Below are 22,650 nucleotides of genomic sequence, written 5' to 3'. Positions count from 1 at the left end.
GGTTGCGAAATGTCCAGTGGTATGGGCAGAGGTCGAGGGCCGTGCCGTACAGTGCCTAGTGGACACGGGGTCGCAAGTGACGACCATGCCTGCAGCTTACTTTCGGCAGCATTTCCCTGAAGCAGCAAGGCCCCAGTGGGGATCCATGATAAGACTGGTAGCCACTAACCAACTTCCAGTACCTGTCGCCGGAGTGGTATGGTTGCAAATGACGCTGTGTGGTAAATCTCTCGGCCGCCGAGGAGTGGTCCTGACCCAAGGAGGAACTAACCACCATCATCCAGTTATCCTGGGCATGAACGTACTGCGCGAGTTTGGCAATCTACTTCTCAATGACGCCACCCAAGAGACCCTGAACCAGGGGGTTCCCGTACGGCCCAAGGGCAGGTCTTCCCGCAGCTGGTGCGGGAGGCGCGAGTACTCCAGGACTGCCAGGAGGGCGAGGCACTGGGCAAAGTCATCGCGCCTGCGGCTCCCCCGCTTGTGCTTCCCCCCCGGGCAGACAGTGGAGGCCCTGCCGATCCGCACCCCGATACTATTGAAGGGCGTGGAGATGCAGGTAGAGCCATGCAGTCTCAGAATGACTGCACCCTGGCAACTCACTCCCTGGCCACGGTGCGAGGAGGGACCGTCCTGGTGCGCTGTGTTAACCTGGAAGACCAAGATATCGTCTTGAAGCCCCGGGCTGAAGTGGTCAAGCTAGTAAGGCCTTTGGAGGAGGTGCTGCCAGCCCCAGCGGTCCAGTTAAAGGTGCAACCCGAGGGTCCGTGGGCAGTAACGATACGAACCATACAGACTGCCGAATCCTCGACCCAGGAGAAAGGTCGTACCATCCTGGAAAGAATGCGGGCCGAACTCTCCGGCCTGACATCAGCCCGGCTTCTCCAGGTAGAAACCCTTCTTGGACAGTATTACGAAGTATTCGCTAGCCACGAGGATGATTTTGGGTGTACCATGGCCATCACACATGGAATCCCCATGGCAGGAACGGCCCCAATCCGGGAACGATATCGGCAAATCCCTCCACAGCTATATCAGGAGGTGAAAACTCTACTAGCGCAAATGCTCCGGAAAGGGGTCATACGAGAAAGCCAGAGCCCCTGGGCGGCTCCCATCGTGCTGGTCCGCAAAAAGGATGGTACCCTCCGGTTCTGTGTGGACTATCAGAAGCTAAACGCCTGCACCATTAAGGACTCGTACCCGCTGCCCTGCATAGAAGAGTCTCTGTCCGCATTGGGGAAAGCAACGTACTTCTCTACTCTAGACCTGGCCAGTGGGTACTGGCAGGTGCCAATGTCGGAGGAAGACAGAGCCAAGACGGCATTTATTCTCCCTATGGGACTGTTTGAATTCAACCGAATGCCGTTTGGGCTGGCCAACGCCCCGGGAACTTTCCAGCGGTTGATGGAGCGGTGTCTGGGAGATCTAATCTTCGATGCCACTCTGATATACCTGGATGATATCATCATCTATTCCGCCACGTTTGAGGACCACCTGTGGCGGTTGGGGCAGGTGCTTGGCCGGCTGCAGAAGTACGGGTTGAAGGTAAAGCCATCAGAAATGCCACCTGTTTCGCACTCAGATCGAATATCTGCCGCCATCCAGGGGTGGCCTACCCCCGAGACGGTGAAAGATGTGCGGGCCTTCCTGGGGTTGGCCGGCTATTACCATCAGTTCGTGAAGAATTTTGCACGCCGAGCCCTGCAGGACCTGCTAAAGGGGGCTCCTGCCGGGGCGAATGGACGGAAAATTCAATGGCAGCAACCGCAAGAAGACGCTTTTCAAGATCTTAAGGCTGCACTCTCAGGTGCTTCGGTGTTAGCGTATGCGGATTTCTCGCAACCGTTCATACTGCACACTGACAGGAGCCTCCAGGGACTAGGGGCTGTGTTGTCACAGGTTCAGGATGGTCGGGAGAAAGTGATCGCCTATGGTAGCTGATCGCTGCATGACTCCCGAGCGTAACCCTGACAATTACAGCTCCTTTAAGCTCGAGCTCCTCGCGGTAGTGTGGGCCATGACGGAACGGTTCGCAGAGTACCTGGCGGGCTCCGAGGTAGTAGTGCGGACCGACAACAACCCGCTGGCCCATCTGGAAAATGCCAAATTGGGAGCCCTGGAGCAACTGTGGGTGGCTCGAATGGCCAAGTTCAATTATAAGATCATCTATAAAAGAGGGGCCGAAAATGTACATGCTGACGCCCTCTCCAGAATTCGGCATACAACTCCAGGGAAAAGTCGGGACGACGAATTGGAAGGGGAAGAGACACCTTTCGCCCTCACCCACGCCGTGATTACAGCGGACACGCAGGAGGCATCCCATTCAGGACCCTCACAGGGGATGCTGGAACAGCCACGGGACAAATGGATCCAACAGCAGCAGGAAGATGGAGAAATTGGGCTCCTGCGCTGATGGGTGACCACCGGCAAACTGCCCACTGATTCACAGAGACAGACTCTGACTCAGGACATGTTGTTGATGTTGCGCCAATGGGAAAAATTTGTCATCAAGAAAGGGCTATTGTACCATAAAGCAGTGTCACGGACAACGTCTGCTACAACTTGGCAGATGGTCGTGCCCGGAGCCCTACTAGCAGAACTGGCTAGGAAAGCCCATGAAAAGGGGGCTCACTTTGGTGCTCAAAAGGCTTTGCAATGGTTGCAGCAGATCGTTTACCATCCGCGCTTGCACGCTGCCGTGGAAGAAGTTTACCGGACCTGCCTCCCATGTGAGCTCGCCAAACCAACAGCACAACGAGCCCCGATACAAACAATAGTGACTTCAGCTCCCCTTGAGCTCCTAACGGTGGACTATTTAACCATAGGTCCCACATACCAGGGGTATGAACATTGTCTCGTGATGGTGGATTATTTCACTAAGTTCGCCGTGGTAACCCCCACCCAAGACCAAACTGCGGAGTCGGCCGCCTATGCAATTTGTAAAAATTTCATCCAAGTATACGGCTGCCCGCAACGAATACACTCAGACCAGGGAGCGTGCTTCTTAGGAAAAGTCATGGAATAATTGCATCGACTATGGTATCGACAAGTCAAGAACTACGCCTTATCAACCGCAGGGAAACGGAGCCTGCGAGCGATTTAATCGGACATTAATCCAAATGTTGCGCACCCTGGAGAGTGACTGAAAGGCCTGCTGGCCTGAGTATGTCCCTGAGGTGGTGTGGGTTTATAACAATCGGGTGACCGGGTACACCCCCTACTCGCTGCTATTTGGACGAGAAGGCAAAGGAATCACGGAAGTGGAATTAAACCCGGAAGAACCCCAACCTTGGACCGGAGTATCATCATGGGTCCGAAACCACCGGCACCGGTCCAGACAAAACTTCAGGACCTGGAGCACCCGGAGGTAGCGCTGCCTCCACCCACTGACTTCCGAACTGGAGATCGAGTACTCGTCCTAGATCAGCGACCCCAAAACAAGTTAGACCCACGGTGGGAGGAAAACCCTTACCGAGTCTTTCGCCGAGTAAGCCCCGATGGACCTGTGTATGAAATACAATCTGAGAAGGACGGCGTACCTCTCACTCGTACCGTGCACCGTAATATGTTACGTCAATGTGCATCCACCGACCCCACGCGACCCGAGCCTATCCCTCAGGTCCCCGACCCTCTGCCAACGGTCTGTGACCTAGATAACGAAGAGGACTGCCCAGCCATATCAGCGGGCCCTCCAAGTAGGGACATGGCAGTAGACTCAGTCAGCCCACCAGAGTCGACCAGCCCACCACCCTCCACCACCCCAGAAGGTTCCACCACAGTTGAACTCAGACGCTCCGAGCGGTTAACAGCGAGCAAACCTCCCAAATGTTACAAACAGGACCAGTTCATATGGCGACAAGAACGGTCGTCTCCAAAGACCACTTCAAACCGACTAAGGCCCTCGCCAGAGGACTGGTGAGCATACAGGATGGGGGGAGTGTGGGAGAAGGGGCCCCCGTCGAGTGTCCGGGCCAGAACCAAGGGGACCGTCATTTAGGTTCCGGGGCAGGTTGTTTCCGGGGGACAGAGTTCAGGGCTGGACCGTTGAGACTGACAGATGGGCTGGGGGAGGAGCCGATATAAAGGGGGAGGAGAGCGCGAGTCACAGTGAGTCAGCAGAATGGGGGAAGGAGCAGAAGACCGTGGGAGTGTGTGAGAGCCAGAGTGACGTACAGAGGCCAGAGAGGAGGACAGAAGCAAGAGGGACGGCGCCGAGTCGGCCGTCCGAGAACCGCTGCTCCGCTTCAACCCGCGGCCTGCCCGCGGACACCTGCGGCTGTTGCCGCCACACTCCAGCCCGCGGCTGCGGCCTGCCCACGGTCATCTGCGGCTCTTGCCGCCACACTCCAGCCCATGGCTGCGGTCGCCCGCGGTCACACCTGGCCGTTGCCACCTCATTCCAGCCAGCGGCTGCTACCCGCAGCCACCCCGCTCCCGACCGCGGCTGAGGCCAGTTCATTGCAGACGGCAACCACTAGTTCCCCGCTCCAGTCAGTGGCAAGAGTCAGGCCGTCGTCCGCCGCCGCAGACTCCCTGTTACAGCCGGTGGCTTGCCAACCACCACCCCGCTTCGCGGCCTCTAACCCCGTCCGGGGATTGCAGCCCATCTGTCCAAGAACACTTCGGGGCCTGTTGTGCCCCTGATTCGCCTGGGCGTCAGAACGCTCGAAGACTACACGAGATCTTCAGCAGCTGGGCCCAGCGGCTGCTACACCGAAGAACCTTCGTCCAGGACTCCGAGGACATCAGGACGGATAAGTGACATTATATAACTAAGGACCCGTAGTCGGCCATACCGCGGCCCTATAATGACCGGCCTTTGCCGGGGTAGTCGTGTTCTTATATATCAGTGTTTGCTTATGTTGAGTCCCTGTGAGGACAATTCCTGTTACCTGTTTGGTTGCTTATACTAGTCCACCTGATCTATACCTATAAAAAGTTATTACCAAAAGAACAAATTTGTCTCGCATCTCGTGTACCTGCCGGTACCACAATACCGCCATATAGTTCACACAATACTGCCATATACTTCACACATAATACCGCCATATAGTTCACGCACAATACCGCCATATAGATTACACACAAAACCAGCAGGGAGATAGCAGCACAGAGTATTTCAGGAGAGCAGTATCACATGGCAGAGGATTAGATACACGGCTCAGCAGTCAGTATCACACAGGATAGGATTAGATACACAGCTCAGCAGACTGTATCACACAGGATAGGATTAGATACACAGATCAGCAGACTATCACACAGGATAGGATTAGATACACGGATCAGCAGACTATCACACAGGATAGGATTAGATACACGGCTCAGCAGACAGTATCACACAGGATAGGATTAGATACACAGCTCAGCAGACTATCACACAGGATAGGATTAGATACACAGCTCAGCAGACTATCACACAGGATATGATTAGATACACGGCTCATCAGACAGTATCACACAGGATTGGATTAGATACACGGCTCATCAGACAGTATCACACAGGAGAGGATTAGACACATGGCTCAGCAGACAGTACCACACAGGATAGGATTAGATACACGGCTCAGCAGTCAGTATCACACAGGATAGGATTAGATACACGGCTCAGCAGACAGTATCACACAGGAGAGGATTAGATATACAAAAATTGAGCTTGGTTTGAGTTGGTACACATGGAAATTGTATTTAAAGTCTTCCCCTGACTCATGTCCAGTGTTTGGGTCCCAGTCCTTGTCTGCCCTTATTCACACAGACGTCAACTTTGACACATGATAAGGTTATTAATACTAGACAGTGTAGGACCGCCCCGACCACAGAGTCACCTTGTCGATGGTGGGACGGCTGTTATGCTATGTTTGATCAAATACAGTATTACTAAGAACTCTGTATGATTTAAATGCACTTTTGCTTTTTGCTTAATTATAGCAGGGTTTTTTTCATTTTGTCTTTTGTAGGTTTTGACGGCTCAGCAGACAGTACCACACAGGAGAGGATTAGATACACAGCTCAGCAGTCAGTATCACACAGGATAGGATTAGATGTCCAGCAGATGGCCAGGTGTTTTGCAAGAGCAGGGGCAGCAGCTGGTCGGGTGTTTTGGAAAGAGCAACTCGGTCTCCAGGAGCTTGTGCTGTATCCTTTCTTGCAGCTGGTATGTGCAGAGTCAACATCCAAGCCCTGCATCCGGCATAACAGGGCTTGCAATAGAGTGTAAATGGAGCTAAAAGGAAAGCACTGGGCTCTAATAAAATGGCGCCTGGCCACACCTACAGCTGTGAATTGAGCTGCCCACAGAGGCGTGCCCAGTTCACAGCTGATGCTGCTGCAATGATACAGATAACAGTCGGCTCCCGACCCTATGTCTTACGCCCAGGGACTGCCGTAAAGGAGCATGGAAAGTGTTGTTCAGCAGCCAGAAAGGTAAGATGGCAGCCCCCAGTGGCTGCATTAATACAGTAAAAAAAAAAACAAACATACACACCACTGAGTCAAGCTTAGGGGACAATATCTTTTTATACTATTTTCTTTTTTACGTTAAATTATGAAAAAACACGGCACCTTCCCTTTAAGGATTATGGAGGCCACTTTGCTCTTAGGAACCTTGAGTAATACAGAAATTATTTTGTAACCTTGGCCAAATCTGTGCCTTGCCACAATTCTGTCTATTAGCTCCTTGGCCAGTTCTTTTGACCTCATGATTAGTGATGAGCGAGTATACTCGTTGCTCGGGTGTCCTCCGAGTATTTTGGCGTGCTCGGAGATTTAGTTTCCATCGCCTCTGCTGCATGATTTGCAGCTGCTGGACAGCCTGAATACATGTGGGAATTCCCTAACCATGAGGCATTCCTCACGTATTCAAGCTGTCCAGCAGCCGCAAATTATGCAGCTGAGGCGATGGAAACTAAATCTCCGAGCACGCCAAAATACTCGGAGGACACCCGAGGAACGAGTATACTCACTCATCACTACTAGTGATTCTCATTTGGTCTGACATACACTGTGAGGTCTTATATAGACAGGACTTAATTTGGAAAGGCACACACCTATCAGTTTAATGAAACAGCTGGACTCCAATGAAGGAGTAGAATCATCTCAAGGAGGATCACAAGGAAATGGACAGCATGTGACTTAAATATGAGTGTCTGAGCAAAGGGTCTGAATACATATGACCATGTGATATTTCAATTTTTCTTTTTTAATAAATTTGCAAACATTTCTACATTTCTGATTTTTTCAATCAAGATGGGGTGCAGAGTGTACATTAATGAGAAAAAAATGAACTTTTTGGAATTTACCAAATGGCTGCAATGAAACAAAGCGTGAAATATTTAAAGGGGTCTGAATACTTTCCATACTCACTGTATATCATATCTGTCAAGCTTTGAGTGGTCGTCCTTGCTTTTATAACCAATACGGGCAAAACGGCTATAACTAATTTAGGCTCAATTCACGCTTCTGTTCACTGCAAAATATCTGCAGATTCATAGGCAGCTGAAGAGCCCAAAATCAGAAACATTCAACTGCATGTCACAAACCTCTCCTTTTGGTATACAAGTGGCCATTATGTCTTGGGAGTCCCACAGCTCCAACTTTACTGAAAAGTGGTTTTAATATTATAGGCTCTAATGGCATGGATATTTTATGGAGCAGTGCATATAATCTAGGTATATTATATTTACTGCTTCGTAATATACAGTTGAACCCAGAAGTTTCCATACACTATATAAAAAGACACATATGCATGTTTTTCTCAATATATCTGACATGAAATCAGAATACACCTTTCCCGTGTTAGGTCAATTAGGATTACCATAATTATTAATATTTGAGAATGTTTTAAGGCATTTTTTATATACACTTTTTATCTTTCATGTGGTGGTGCCCAACCTTATCCTGCTTTTTCATCCTGTCACCATTGGAGTGCAAATTAGCGGTTTTCCAAGAGAAAAAAAAAATAGCTCTCTGGTGCCACACTATTGGAGGTAGCCACCCTATAGATGCTGCCTAGCGCCCACACGCAGCCGAATGCAGTGGGGAGAAAATGATCTTTATTCCCCCCGCCAGCATTCGGTATTCAGTCATGGGGGCGGTTCAGTCACACTCTGAGCATACAGAGCGGCCACTGTAACAGCGCCCCCGGCCCTGACTGACACTGGCTCTACATTGGGCCTCAGCTGTCAATCAGGGCCAGGGGTGCAGCCTGAACTCTGTTCTCTGCAGTGAGGAATCAAGCTTCTTTATGTGGCCGTCTGATTAATGAGTGTGGGTTTCATAAATGTCAGGAGAACGTTACCTGCCTGATTGCTATGGGGATGTTTTTCAGGGGTTGACCTAGGCCCTTAGTTCCAAGGAAATCTTACTTCAGCATAGCTAGACATTTTGGACAATTGTAGTTTCCAAATTTATAGTAAAAGTTTGTTTCTGCATGATTATGCCCAAATGGACAAAGCAAGATCAATAAAGGCATGGTTGGGAGAGTTTAATGTGGAAGAATAGGGCCAAATCCAGGTTTTCGTGGGCCTCTTTAACACATACCATGATAGTACAATGCCAAAGATTTAATTTACTTCTTAGATTACATGAGTGATATATATATAGCTCAGAAACCAGACAGTATAGCCCTCCTTACAGAATAATGAACCCCATATATTGCTACATCTGATAGGCCCCATATTACAGTATACTCCATATAATGGGCCCCCATATGATACTCCATATATAGTCGGCCCCATATATAATGGGCCCCATACGATGCTCCAGTGTATTATGGGCCCCATATAATGCTCCATATATAATGTGCCTCATATGATGCTCCAGTGTATGATGGGCCCAATATATTGCTTCAAACATTTGAAAAAAATAAATACTCCCCTCTCCTTGGAGGTCGCTTCTCTTCTCCAGACTTCTCAGCGTCGCCATCTTCTGGCTCTCTGCATTGTGACTATTAAGGCAGAGGGTGCACACAAGTGACATCTTCGTGCCATCTGACCTGAACATCACAGTCAGAGGACGCAGAAGACGCCACAGCAGAGGAGCGGGGAGAGGTAAGTATCGCAAGTAACAGGGTCCTGAGCAGACGGGGGGCCCATTCGTAGGTGCTGGCAACGGGCTCCCATAGCGCGCCGGTGTCTCTGTCGGCAGGTGGAGTGCTCAGGGCCCTGGCCCTTGCCCTGGTGCTGACGCCAGTGAGACCATGACTGTCCCTGACAAAGATCTGACCTTAATCACACATAACACGTGGAGTGAACTAAAATGGAGATTGTGAGCTTGGCCCTCAAATGTTCTTCTGGATGAAAGGGCAAAAAGAAATCCCACATGTACACTCCTAAATCTTATGAAAGCCTTTACAGAAGATTGTAGGGAGGACACTAGCTCTAGACCAATGGCTATGGATTTAGAATGGGAGGTTATAAAAGCCCCTAGAGGTGGTAAGCATTTTTTTTCTGCTGCATTTTTGGTGCAGAAAATCTGCATTTAAGAGTTCAAGCAAATTGAATTTAAAGACGCTGTTGAGCTGTGTGTTTTTTCCCAAAAGGCTTTAACCCCTTAATGACTGTCAATACGTCTTTTAACTGACCTGAGATATAAGAGAATAGCATCCCCATACAGGTGACCATCCAGCAGCTGTCAGCTGTGCACCATAGCTGACAACTTGCTGCATCAGCTACGGTCAGTGTTGTCACCGTCCATATCTGTTTAGCCCCTTAGATGCTGCTGTCAATAGTGACTATATCATATAAATGTTTAAAAGAGTGTGGGGGCTCCCTCTTTATCCCCATCGGCTCCCTGAGATCATGATTGTGTGGTCCTGATGTTTGCCATGGCAATTCAGGAGCAAATGGCGGCCTTAGGGTATGTGCACACGCTGCGTTTCCGCAGCGTTTTTGGCCGCTGCGGGGTACAGTACCATTCAAATGAATGGAAAAAAAAAACGCTGTGTAGACGTTGCGGAAAAATCTGCGCGGATTTGCTGCGGTTTTCAAACCGCAGAAAGAAGTGACATGTCAATTCTTTCTGCGGAATCCGCTGCGGGTTCCTATCTCCACCATTGTGGAGATGGTGAATCCGCAGGACCAAACCGCAGGCAAAACCGCAGATAATCCGCAGGTCTTTTGACCTGCGGTTTATCTGCGGTTTTTGCAAAATCCGTGCGGATTAATCCGCAGCGGATTCCGCAACGTCTGCACACACCCTTAGAGTCTGCCGGCTATAGCGGTCAGTTCAGAAGTTAGCAACATTTAGGTGGTAAAAATCAACTTTTTCATTCCTATCATGCCACTCTGTATTAAATCACCTGAAGGGTTAATAAACTACCGGACAGCAGTTTTCAGTATGTCAGGGGGTACTGTTTTTAAAATGGTATCACTTTTGGGGGGTTTCCAATATACATGACCCTAAAAGTCACTTCAAACCTGGATAGATTCCTAAAAAAAAAAATTTTGTAAATTTCCATGATAAAATGAAAACTTACTGCTGCATTTTTAAACCTCCTAAAATGCTAACACAATGAAATAACATTTTACAAATGGTGCTGATGTAAAGCAGACATGTGGGAAATATTATTTATTAATTTTTTTTGTGGCAGGACTCTCTGAATTAAAGGGATAACCATTCAAGGTTTTGAAATTGCTAATTTTTATACTTTTTTGTAAACTTTGTTATTTTTTATAAATAAAACACAAAACATATCAACCTAAATTTACTATTATCATAAAGTATAATGTGTCATGAAAAAAACACTCAAAATCATTGAAATTTGTTGAAGCGTTCCAGAGTTCTTACCATATAAATTGACACTGGTTAGATTTTTAAAATTTGGCCCCGTCACTAAGGGGTTAATTGGAGACCTGAAAACACAATTACATTTTTAAATGAAGAATTCTGGTATATCTGTACAAAAAAAAAAAATATTAAATCTGCACCAAAAAGGAAAAATGCAGCAAAAGCAGGGCTGAAAATGATTGCGTTTTTTTTGTGCGGACAGCTGAAAAAAAAATGCGCCCGAAAAAAAATCTATTTTCACACCCGTGAGCATGGCATAGGAGTCTCAATATTTTTGTTCACATAGTGTATGACAACCAGCCTTTGGTTCTAAAGATTTTTCTGAGTAACATCTAATGAGCACTTAATGGGCGCAAAGCCTCCGAATAGTGTGAAAATCTGATCTTGTGATTTACACCTGACAATGACTAGTGTGTCACAAAATAATATATTTTTTCAAGCGTTGCCTCCACCTGTCGATGGGAGAACAATGAACCTTCATATCTGCAGCTTGTATATCTGGCGAGCTCTACGGACAGCTGCACAGCCCATGAAATGTAACACGGGCTCAGCCTTAGCTGGCAGAACATTTGCTTATATATATATAGTAGTTTTAATTCCCCGCTCTACAGTGAGGAATAATACTGGAGGATCAGACATACCCAGTAATAAACCTGCCGCACTGCACAGGAACCTCCATTGTGTGAGCGCAAAAGGGTCCAGGACATTACCATATGAAAGTCCTCTTCTATTGTATGGGCACTCAATGTCTTTATATTCCGTATGACATGCTCCAGATGTCTCAGCTCATTTCTATACCATAGACCGTTGAGACCTTTCTAGCTCTTACTTTTTGTTGCCAGCCATTAGTTACCACAGGTGGGTAAGTACATACGGGGGGGAAATAAGTATTTGATCCCTTGCTGATTTTGTTTGCCCACTGACAAAGACTTGAACAGTCTATAATTTTAAGGGTAGGTTCATTTTAACATTGAGAGATAGAATATAAAAAAATCCAGAAAATCACAATGTATAAATTATATAAATTTATTTGCATTTTGCAGTGAGAAATAAGTATTTGATCCCCCACCAGCCATTAAGAGTTCTGGCTGGTACAGCCCAGTTAGACGTTCCTAATCAACTCGTTACCTGCATTAAAGACAGCTGTCTTACATCGTCACCTTTTATAAAAGACTCCTGTTCACAGACTCAATTAATCAGTCAGACTCTAACCTGTACAACATGGGCAAGACCAAAGAGCTTTATAAGGATGTCAGGGACAAGATCATAGACCTGCACAAAGCTGGAATGGGCTAAAAAAACATAAGTAAGACGCTGGGTGAGAAGGAGACAACTGTTGGTGCAATAGTAAGAAAATGGAAGAAATACAAAATGACTGTCAATCGACATTGATCTGGGGCACTATGCAAAATCTCACCTCGTGGGGTATCCTCGATCACGAGGAAGGTGAGAGATCAGCCTAAAACTACATGGGGGAACTTGTTCATAGAGAGAACACACACATTATAGTCTATGGGACAGTTCGTAGATATGGATATTTTATGTCCAATGAAAAAAAGAGGAGTCACCGATCAAAACTCACCCAATTCAAATCAACGGATCGGTGAAAAATCAGCACACATAAGCCATCTAGGTGTTAACCGTGTGCTGTACGATTTTTACAGTTTAATGTGTCGAAAAATCTTAGATTTTTTTTCTTTTGCATATGAGAAAAACGGATGCTACATTCATGGTAAAAATAGACTAACAGACCAAAAATGGATGAAAGTTGGATTCAACCACCTGATAAAAAAATATTTTTATTAGCAGAAGATAAAGACTAAGTAGAGGAGGAAGCATTAGGGGCTGTCAGGGACTGTACTGCTCGGGGAAGCTATGCGTTATTGCAGGGATTATTTTTCTTACTCCGCTATCTAGCAAGCATCCAAAGAGCTTTACTACCTATTTTATTTTTTATTTTCTAGGAAAATCTGATTGAACACTAAACCTAAACTAACATCACAGACTGCTGGGTTTTTTTTTTTGAAAGTTTTTCAAACAAAGGCAAGCTTGTATAAATTCTGCCAAAAACATGGATTTCCTTCTGATCACTTCAATTTTCTGCATGTAAATGGATGACTGGACGCTGCCCAAAGGAAACCTGACAGCAGATATACAGTGCCTGGGATCCAAAGGCAACGTGTTTCAGACACTATGATTTCAGCCATGTATGAAACATATACTTTATAAAAATGACAGGGACAAAACCACACAGGTGACCAGACAAAAAGGTGGGTTCCCGGGAGCCTCTCCCCACCTGCCACCAATGACTGATAGTGGCAGCATTGTGGCACAATTTTATGATCTTTGTGTCATAGGATTGAGAGGAGACGGGCCTGGTTGATCCTCTTTGGACACCCTGTTCGGTTTATTTTTCTCTGTTTAGCCGGTAGTAGGACTAAAAGGTTCAAAGCAAAGGAGGAGATTGAAAAGGACAGGAGTTGTTCTGCATTATTCGAGAGCGGCCACTAAAAAGCGTGACAGCACTGTATTGTTCCAGTCCATACGTCGTTTGCAGCTGGAGCCAATCGCAAATTATTGGTGTTTCTGAGTGTTAGACCCCCAACCGTCTGATACTGATGACCTATCCAATGGATGAAACAAATATTACAGTAGTGTAAAGCAATTTTAAGGGAAGATTCGTTGGATTTTTTGTGTGCATTTTCTATGTCTAATATTCCTATGCAAGATGAGGTGGTAATTGACCTGATATAACTGCAGCATCTGTGGAAGAAGGTGATACAAGCAGTCTGGAGAAGGCACCTTCACACCTCAGACAGCTGGAACAGTTTCCTCTGAAGGAGCTGGCAAAAATGTCTGCGGACAGGTGCAGAAGTCTCAATGAGAGTTAAAGAAATTGTTTGTTTGCACCGATTGCCTCAAAAGGTTGTGCAACAAAATATTAAGTTAAAAGGGAATCATCATTTTTGTCCAGGCCATTTTCATTAGTTTTCTTTCTCTGTTGAACCACAATTTAAAATCAATGTCTGATTTTCATTAGTTGATAGTAGGTAAATTTAAATGGAAAATTACTTTAATCAGTTTCAAGTCATTTCAGTAACCAGTATGGGTTTTTGACAATCTCTATATAATGCACAAGGGTCTAAAGTATAATCATAAAGAATATCCCCTAAAAAGATACTTTATTAAATTTAAAAATAACCTAAAAAATTGGTTATGCACCAAAAACAAAAAAGTGACAGAAATCAAACCAAAAAGTGTTCAAACAAAAACCCCAATAAGGGAACAACTAGGAATCCCCATTAGATATCCTGAGCTTTTGCCTGCCTAGATTCCTAGTTGTTCCCTTATTGGGGTTTTTGTTTGAACACTTTTTGCTTTGATTTCTGTCACTTTTTTGTTTTTGGCGCATAACCAATTTTTTTGGTTATTTTTAAATTTAATAAAGTATCTTTTTAGGGGATATTCTTTATGATTATACAGTATGGGTTTTTCTTACTTAAACAGAAGCGTACCAACAATTTTGTCCATGTGTGTAAAATACAAGTGCCAATGAAATGTGCCCAAGATCACTCCTCATAGTGGTCACACAGGTGTACACTGTATTTTCATAGTCTTGATTTCTGTATATCTGTGATGAACGTTTCTATTGCATCTACTGTATGTGCAAGTGCTTCTCACTAAATTAGATCATCAAAAAGTTAATTCATTTCAGTTATTCAATAGAAAAAGTGAAACTCATATTATATAGAGTCATTACAGAGTGATCTATTTCAAGTGTTTATTTCTGTTAAAGATTATGATTGTGGCTTACAGCCAATGAAAACCCAAAAGTCATTATCTCTGTAACTTAGAATACTTTACAACACCAGCTTAAAAAAAATATTTTAAAATCTGAAATGTTGGCCTACTGAAATGTATGTTCAGTAAATGCACTCAATACTTGGTCGGGGCTCCTTTGGCATCAATTACTGCATCAATGCAGCGTGGCATGAAGGCGATCAGCCTGTGGCACTGCTGAGGTGTTATGGAAGCCCAGGTTGCTTTGATAGCATCTCATCTGCATTGTTGGGTCTGGTGCCTCTCATCTTCATCTTGACAATACCCCATAGATTCTCTATGGGGTTAAGGTCAGGCGAGTTTGCTGGCCAATCAAGCACAGTGATACTGTTGTTTTTAAACCAGGTATTGGTACTTCTGGCAGTGTGGACAGGAGCCAAGTCCTGCTGGAGAATGAAATCTCCATCTCCAAAAAGCTTGTCGGCAGAGGGAAGCATGAAGTGCTCTAAAATTTCCTGGTAGATGGCTGCGCTGACTTTGGTCTTGATAAAACACAGTGTACCTACATCAGCAGATGACATGGCTCCCCAAACCATCACGGACTGGAAACTTCACACTAGACCTCCAGCAGCTTGGATTGTGGCCTCTCCACTCTTCCTCTAGACTCTGGGACCTTGATTTCCAAATGAAATGCAAAATTTACTTTCATCTGAAAACAACACCTTGGACCACTGAGCAACAGTCCAGTACTTTTTCTCCTTGGCCCAGGTAAGACGCTTCTGGCATTGTCTATTGGTCATGAGTGGCTTGATACAATGAATGCGACACTTGTAGCCCATGTCCTGGATACGTCTGTGTGTGGTGGCTCTTGAAGCAATGACTTCAGCAGCAATCCACTACTTGTGAATCTCCCCCAAATTTTGAATGGCCTTTTCTTAATCCTTTGAAGGCTGCGGTTATCCCAGTTGCTTGTGCACCTTTTTCTACCACACTTTTTCCTTCCACTCAACTTTCCACTAATATACTTGGATACACACTTTTGTGGCTTACCCTCCTTGTGGAGTGTGTCAATGACTGCCTTCTGGACATCTGTCATGTCAGCAGTCTTCCCCATGATTGTGGAGCCTACTGAAACAAGAATAAGGGACATTTTTAAAAGCTTGGCAAGCCTTTGCAGGTGTTTTTGTTAATTATTCTAATTTACTGAGATAATGACTTTTGGGTTTTCATTGGCTATAAGCCATAATCATCAACATAAACAGAAATAAACACTTGAAATAGATCACTGTTTGTAATGACTCTATATGAGTTTCACTATTTGTATTTTGTGAGAAGCACCTGTACATACACATAGATGCAATAGAGACGTGCATCACAGACATATACAGAAACCAAGACTATGAAAATACAGTGTACACCGATGTAACAACCATGGTGAGTGGTGTTGGGTACATTTCATTAAAGTCCTAATTTCTGTGTAGAAAGTAGAAAGGTCAACATTGGTAAAATTAACATATTGGTGTCACTTTACATGCCACTCAACACTATTAATTATTTTAGGTAATTGGCAGCATTAGCAGTAACTACTGCTACAGTTTTTAGGCTTTACAGCAGTAATTGCCTGTCTGACACCCTTTCCCCCAACATCACTCATTTCTTTGCAGCTATTGGGTAGAGTGGCAACACATTGCCCAACATCAGCGTATAATTGCAGTCAATGAACGGTGGCAGCCTCCACTATTCAGTCACTGCGAACGTCTGATCTAACAGAATACCGAAAGGCTGCAGCCAATCTGCGGCCGTGTGACCTCTAGGAATCACAGCCCCGGTCTGGAAGTTGAGTATATGGTTTTTTTTTTATGTGGGACAGATAAGAAGTAGTAACCACTACTAGACGACCCATTTAAATCAGCAGAATTAAGGGAACTCCACCAAACACTGAAGCCTCCTAGTTGCTTATCCAGGTACAGTGACATCTATACAAGGACTGTCCCTGGTACTGGAGCTAAGCTCATTCGGGTGAACAGGGCTAAGCTGTAGTACCAGGCAATACTTCACAGATACCAATGCCATTGTACCCGTGTAAACAATAAAGGGGCTTCTGGGCCTCAGAAAGTGTTTCCCTTCATTTTTTTTATCGGTGGGTCAGATCCATACCTATCATAAATTGATTATTTATAATCCTAAAAGAATAGATAATTACAGAGTCTGGACTACGCCATTAAGCAAACTTTCAAACATAATAAAAAAGCCTAAGACATGAAATAAATGTTACACATGGGATAAAATGTTTTATTTTATTTTTTTTGCATGTCCACAGAGCTCTTCTTATCTTCTTGCTGTGTTCTTTGTCTGTGCTTGGATGTATTCAGAAGTTACCAATAGTTCATTAGGACAACTTACTGGTCAAACATGTACTGGCCAGTTAACATCTTAAAGGGGTTGTCCAGGATATGAAGTACATGGATGGAGCGGAGCTTCAATACCCAACTGGTGGCACTATATTTTTTCTAATCCTAGACAGGGGTAGACATATCATTGGTGCAACCTTTGAAGCCGCACAGGGGCCCAGGAGGTAAAGGGGCCAATGTCCACCTCCAAAACTGATGGAATGGTGCATTGTGATGAGCTATTGGGCTGCAGAGGGCCCATAGAATGTTCCTGGAAAGAGGGCCCTTGTCTGTCTGTGGCCACCAGTGATCCGAGACAACCTTTTTTCGTCAAGTTCAGTTACACTTCGATCTTATAGAAAAGCTTTAGCTCCATCGCTTTACATGTAGAGCACTGTGCATATATCTAATACAGGGCAAGATGTTGCGAGAAGGTACATAACTGAGCACATTTTTTTATTTTCAATTAAAGAAAAAAACCAAAAACTTCCCCCAATATACCAGGTCCCATAAACTTATTTCCCAAAAATTACGAATTCTACAAGTTCCTTTTGGTACAACCCAGGTTTTATAAAAGGTGCATTCATAATGGCTGTACATTCCTTCTTCATGATGACCAACAGATAGCGGACAAACAAGCCTACGCACATTTTTACCAATACACAGTATAAAATCTAGTGCTATTAATTAACTAATTAACCTAATTTAACTTTTTGACTATTTCTTTTATTCATTTTGGAGATGTTCAGCCATTCCGTCTTCATAATGAGTGATAATACAATTCTGTTCATGCATACCAAACACTTTATTTCATCTGGATGGCAAATATGGAAAAATGATACCTCTGATGGTCTTGTAGACTGATTTTATGTTGAACATTCATTTAGAGCAAAGGGAATAATAAGTAGTCAAGTTTCTTCTGTAATATTACCGCTCATCTTAACAAAAAAAAACTCAAGTAACCTGAGTTTTATAGTCCTACATTCCCTGGAGAATTACAGGTGATCATTTTGACATGGAACATAAAACATCATAAAAACGGTCATAATCCAACAAAACTACATACGAATAAAATATACCGCATATATAAAAAAAATGGTTTAATAACACAGAACAAGAAAACGGAAACATCCCATGTGTGTTAAGCGTCAAGTTGCATAAAAGAATAATAGTTAAATGCAAGTGAAAATAATTATATCAAAACAAAAGTTTAAATAACGATGGGGGAAGGGCACCGAAACAAAAAAATTAATGAAAAGTTGCACACATATCCAAAATTACAATCACGCTTACCTTTAACCCATTCACTGTCAAGGGTCCGCCTAACACCAAGACCCTTACAGCAAAAAGCAATCAGATTAAAATGTGGCACTGCCAATATTTTTATATAAAAAAAGACCCGAAAAATTGAAGTTTTATAAGACTATTCAGTATCGGATGATGATGTGATTTGGAAATGGGACTGTCAGACGAACATACATTATTATAATCCATTTGATCATCCTCCGTATTCAGTGCAGTAATATTGTCCACTAGCTACGTCCAAAGAACTACAGGAATAAAAAATAAAAAAACACAATACTATCTCGTAACGCAGTATTTAAAGCGCTTTACTACCAGGCAATGTGTGCCAGATCCATGGCACTGTATGGCAGCCCTCATTTAGGGTGGTCAAAACATTAATGTTCCGCAATAATATCAGCATTGTTCCCAAATATACAGTAGGTGGGTGTGCTGGAGCTTTAAAAAATAAAAAAAAATGGAAAAATAAGCGTGGATGGCACACAAACTTGTGTACTGGGCATATCAACCACACCGTAGGATGCTCGGAGGATGCATTACCATGCAATAAATGGGGATCACGTGAGGCAGTGATTATGGGGGAAGCTTGGAATTTACAAGAATAAAAAAAACCCTCCATCTTCTTCCCTCCATAAGACAGGAATAGGTGCAATGTTTGTGATTTAGCGTGACTCGAGGCGCAGAAGACATTGAGTTCATTCACAAGTACAGTTTACTTCCATGAGTGCTTGCAGCTCCATCCTGAGCAGGACAGTAGGATGTGACCACAGTGCAAAGTGCAGAAATGTTCTTATTACTCCTCTAGGAATTGTGGATTTTTTATTTATTTTTATTTTTTTTTTCATGTCGTTCCAACAAAACTCCTTGATTCAAGGAAGGGACGTGTCAGTCATCTCCAGCTCTACCGCTGAACGCTTGCAACTAAGTTCTCTGATAGATTTTCCATGATGAATGGTCTCGTTAACTTCAGAAATGAAAACTTCGCAATGACAAACTGAAGGACACTTTTCGCTCTGTTTATAGTTAAAAGCACAGAGAAAAAGAGAAAATTAAGAAGAACAAAAGGATTGATACAGACAAGATAGATCATAGAAAGCAGGAGAAAGAAAGCAAAAGAACACAGGAGTTAATTACCACATCAGAGGCACAGCTATGGGTTCAGCGCGGGCAAGAAGAATTTTCACCCAACCCGTGCAAATGGAGGTGCATCCTAACTAGGACTCGTGCACAGGGCTGTATTATCAGTTCAAGTGCAATCCAATAAAACATCGGATCACACTCGGACCAATGTTATTCTATGCGGCAGTGCAATTTTTTTTCTCTCGACAGAGCAAATACGGTTGAAAAAAAAAAATCGCAGCATGCCCGAGTTTGATCCGATATCCAGATCACACTTGGCCATTGCAAGTCAATGAGTGGGTGGAAAACATTGGACATCTGAGTGTGGCCCGATTTCCATGGTCTGACTCCATCCTCTCCTCATCTAAGAGAATCGGATCTCACTCTGATCAGAGTGTGGATTGCCCAATCGTCCCGGATGAGAGAATGTGTGTGACCCCACGATTATTATGGTTTATTTGTTGGGTCACAATTATGGTGATGCCCAATTTATATTTTTTTTATGGTGTATTAATTTCACAACTAAAATATAAAGTTGCTAATAAACCAAGTATTCAGATTTAGGCACCTAGATTATGACTCCTCAAAGTGTTTTCATCCTAAATGTGAGAGAAGGATAAAATGGAGGATGGATATTCTTCTGCGCAGTTGAAGACAGCAATATTGGTTTTCAAAAATGATAAAGAAAGGAATCCAAAAGGCAATGTTTAGAGAATGGCGGATTTTAACTGTCATCGCGTTTCAAAGTTCACAGACTTTTTCATCAGGACAAACCGCATTGTAAAGAGGAGTGTTTAAGACAATGCAATAAAAAATGGAATAGAGTTGGGAGACACCAATGCAATGGAGCACAGAAACGGGAGTATTTCATGAGCGCTTCAAGAGTAGAATTGGTTTAATTTTTATACAAACAGCCCTGTTTTTTGTTTTGTTTTTTTTTTAAGAAAAAATCTATTTTTTATCTTTTTACTAATAAAATAAGCGATTTTTCAACTAAAGTTTTTATTTTTGTCCACACGTACATAAACACAATTTTAGATTTTTCTACCTAGCATGTGAGGTCTCTTTTCTTTCGACAATCTTTTTTCAAATGGACAAATGATGAGTCAGTTTGGCGCCTTTATTTGAAGATATTATCTTATTCTTGTATGCACTCCTCTTTGCAATGTGTTTTGTCCTGATTATGAAGAAATCTGTAAACCTTGAAACGCGTTGTCAATTAAAAAAACAATTCTCTAAACATCACCTCCTGGATTCCTTACTTCATCATTTTTGGGAGAAAGGTTGAAGTCTTTTTTAACCTATGTAACTATGTAAATATTGGTGTCATCAGCACAACAGAAAATCCATCCTCCATTGTATCCTTCTATCTGAATGCTTCCTTGGATCTGTAGCAGCCGGTTTTCTGAGCTTTTTATGGTGTTGTGGTCCCACAGCCCTGCCATGTGAGCACATCTCCGCACCCACTGTTCTCCCAACCTTTATCTGGATAAGACCCTATTTTGCACTATTTTCAGCTTTCCCTTTGGATTCATCAGAAATCTGGCATAAACACTTTGATAAGTCTCAACATTTTTTGCGCATCCCCAGGTTGCATAAAAGTCTTGTGACTTTTGGCCATTTCAAGCTAGTTTCGGCCAGCTTCACCCATTTTGGACTGAGCTGCAGAGCGCTAAGGGCATGAAAAGGGATAAGGGCATGAAAAACTATGGTATACCTTGCGCCACAAATTGTTGTGGCAAGATACACTCCTCTTTTCAGACAGAACGGATTCTTTTTAATTAAGCAGGTGCGCCTCTTAATGAATAAGGAGTGTCTGACTCCTGCATGCCCCCTCAAGACAGACATTGTTTTTCAAGGCCTTAATTCGCAGATATCCAAACCTTCTCGGTTTCTTGCCAATCAACACAATCACATTCACGTTTGTTTTGTTATGATGTAGAATAGAGATTCTGAAAGATAAGGTCCCCATGTCTCTACATGCTCTTAAAGGGGTTGTCAACATTTTTTAATTTTAAAAACAGGCCATGCTTGTTGTAAAACTAAAAGAAGCAAAATGCTCACCTATCCAATTTCCTGCTTCTCTTCTGTACTGAATCCCTCGTCAATCCCTTTGCTCACTCATCTGATGGAGACTGAGCATGACCGCTGCAGATAATCACTGGTCACAAATTTGATGCAATGGTCAATTCTGATTCTGTAGCCATTGTTTAGCTGTAGCGATCAGGCACCGTATTTGCCAAAGAGAAGGTGAGGAAACTGACATGGGACCCAGACAGCTGTAGAAAGGGGAAGCGGGTGATCAGTAAATTTATTTTATTTATATTTTCATACTATAGTGGAGTTTTTTGTAAATTAAAAACCATGTTCTCACATAGGGTCACTCAACAAGAAGCTAAAATATAATAGATTACTCTTAAGGCCCCGTCACACATAGCGATCTCGCTAGCCAGATCGCTGCTGAGTCACAATTTTTGTGACACAACAGTGATCTCACCAGCGAGATCGCTATGTGTGACAGCGATCAGCGACCGGCCCCCCTGCCGGTATCACTGATCGCTGCAGGAAAGGCCAGGACTTTTTTTTGGTCGCTGGTCTCCCGCATCGCTGAGTGTGACAGGCGGGAGACCAGCGATCTGCTGGTAACTAATGTACACATCGGGTATCCAAGGGACGTGCGTCCTTAGATACCCGATGTGTACATTAGTTAACAGCCTCCTGCATCAGCGCGCTGGTTACTACCGTGCACAGCGGCGCCGGGCGTCGCTGTGCTGATCGCTGGTGAAGCTGTCTGTTTGACAGCTCACCAGCCATCACATAGCGGTTCACCAGCGTTCCTGACACATTGATATCGTTGTCAGGATCGCTGGTGAGTTGCTATGTGTGACTCCAGCCTTAGCCATGACACAAATGAAGCATGGCCCTTTACCTGTGACACAGAGGAGACAGGCCTGTAGGCCATGACACAGAGGAGACAGGCCTGTAGGCCATGACACAGAGGAGACAGGCCTGTAGGCCATGACACAGAGGAGACAGGCCCCTAGGCCTTGACACAAAGGAAGCTCTACCCCTTAGCCGTGAAATAGAAGAGACAGGCCTAAAGGCCATGACACAAAGGAAGCTGGACCCCCTAGCCGTAACACAATCGAAGCAGGGCCCCTTAGCCATGACTCAAAGGAAAAATAGAGCCCATTAGAAATGACATCAACAAGATGAGACCCCTTAGCTGTTACACAGAGGAAGTGGGGTCCCTTAGCTGTCACACTGAGAAGGCGGT

General features: G+C 44.3%; 1 protein-coding gene across 2 annotated transcripts in view; it reads right to left on the bottom strand.

Annotated features, from left to right (window-relative positions):
* Nucleotides 1-17,391: 17,391 nt before the first annotated feature.
* CCDC88A (coiled-coil domain containing 88A) overlaps nucleotides 17,392-22,650 on the bottom strand; it is a 276,380-nt gene continuing 271,121 nt past the window's right edge. For both annotated transcript variants that reach the window (XM_073553893.1, XM_073553890.1), the window contains one exon: nucleotides 17,392-19,267. In XM_073553893.1, the coding sequence (XP_073409994.1) occupies nucleotides 19,221-19,267 (47 nt within the window). In that variant the 3' untranslated portion in view covers nucleotides 17,392-19,220. The remainder of the gene's footprint in view (nucleotides 19,268-22,650) is intronic.

Source organism: Dendrobates tinctorius, unplaced genomic scaffold, assembly GCF_039654945.1.
Source record: "Dendrobates tinctorius isolate UK_male_01 unplaced genomic scaffold, ASM3965494v1 ptg000203l, whole genome shotgun sequence".
Lineage (NCBI taxonomy): Eukaryota > Metazoa > Chordata > Amphibia > Anura > Dendrobatidae > Dendrobates > Dendrobates tinctorius.
The sequence above is the reverse complement of the archived record's forward strand: the minus strand, read 5'-3'. Positions and strand labels throughout refer to the sequence as shown.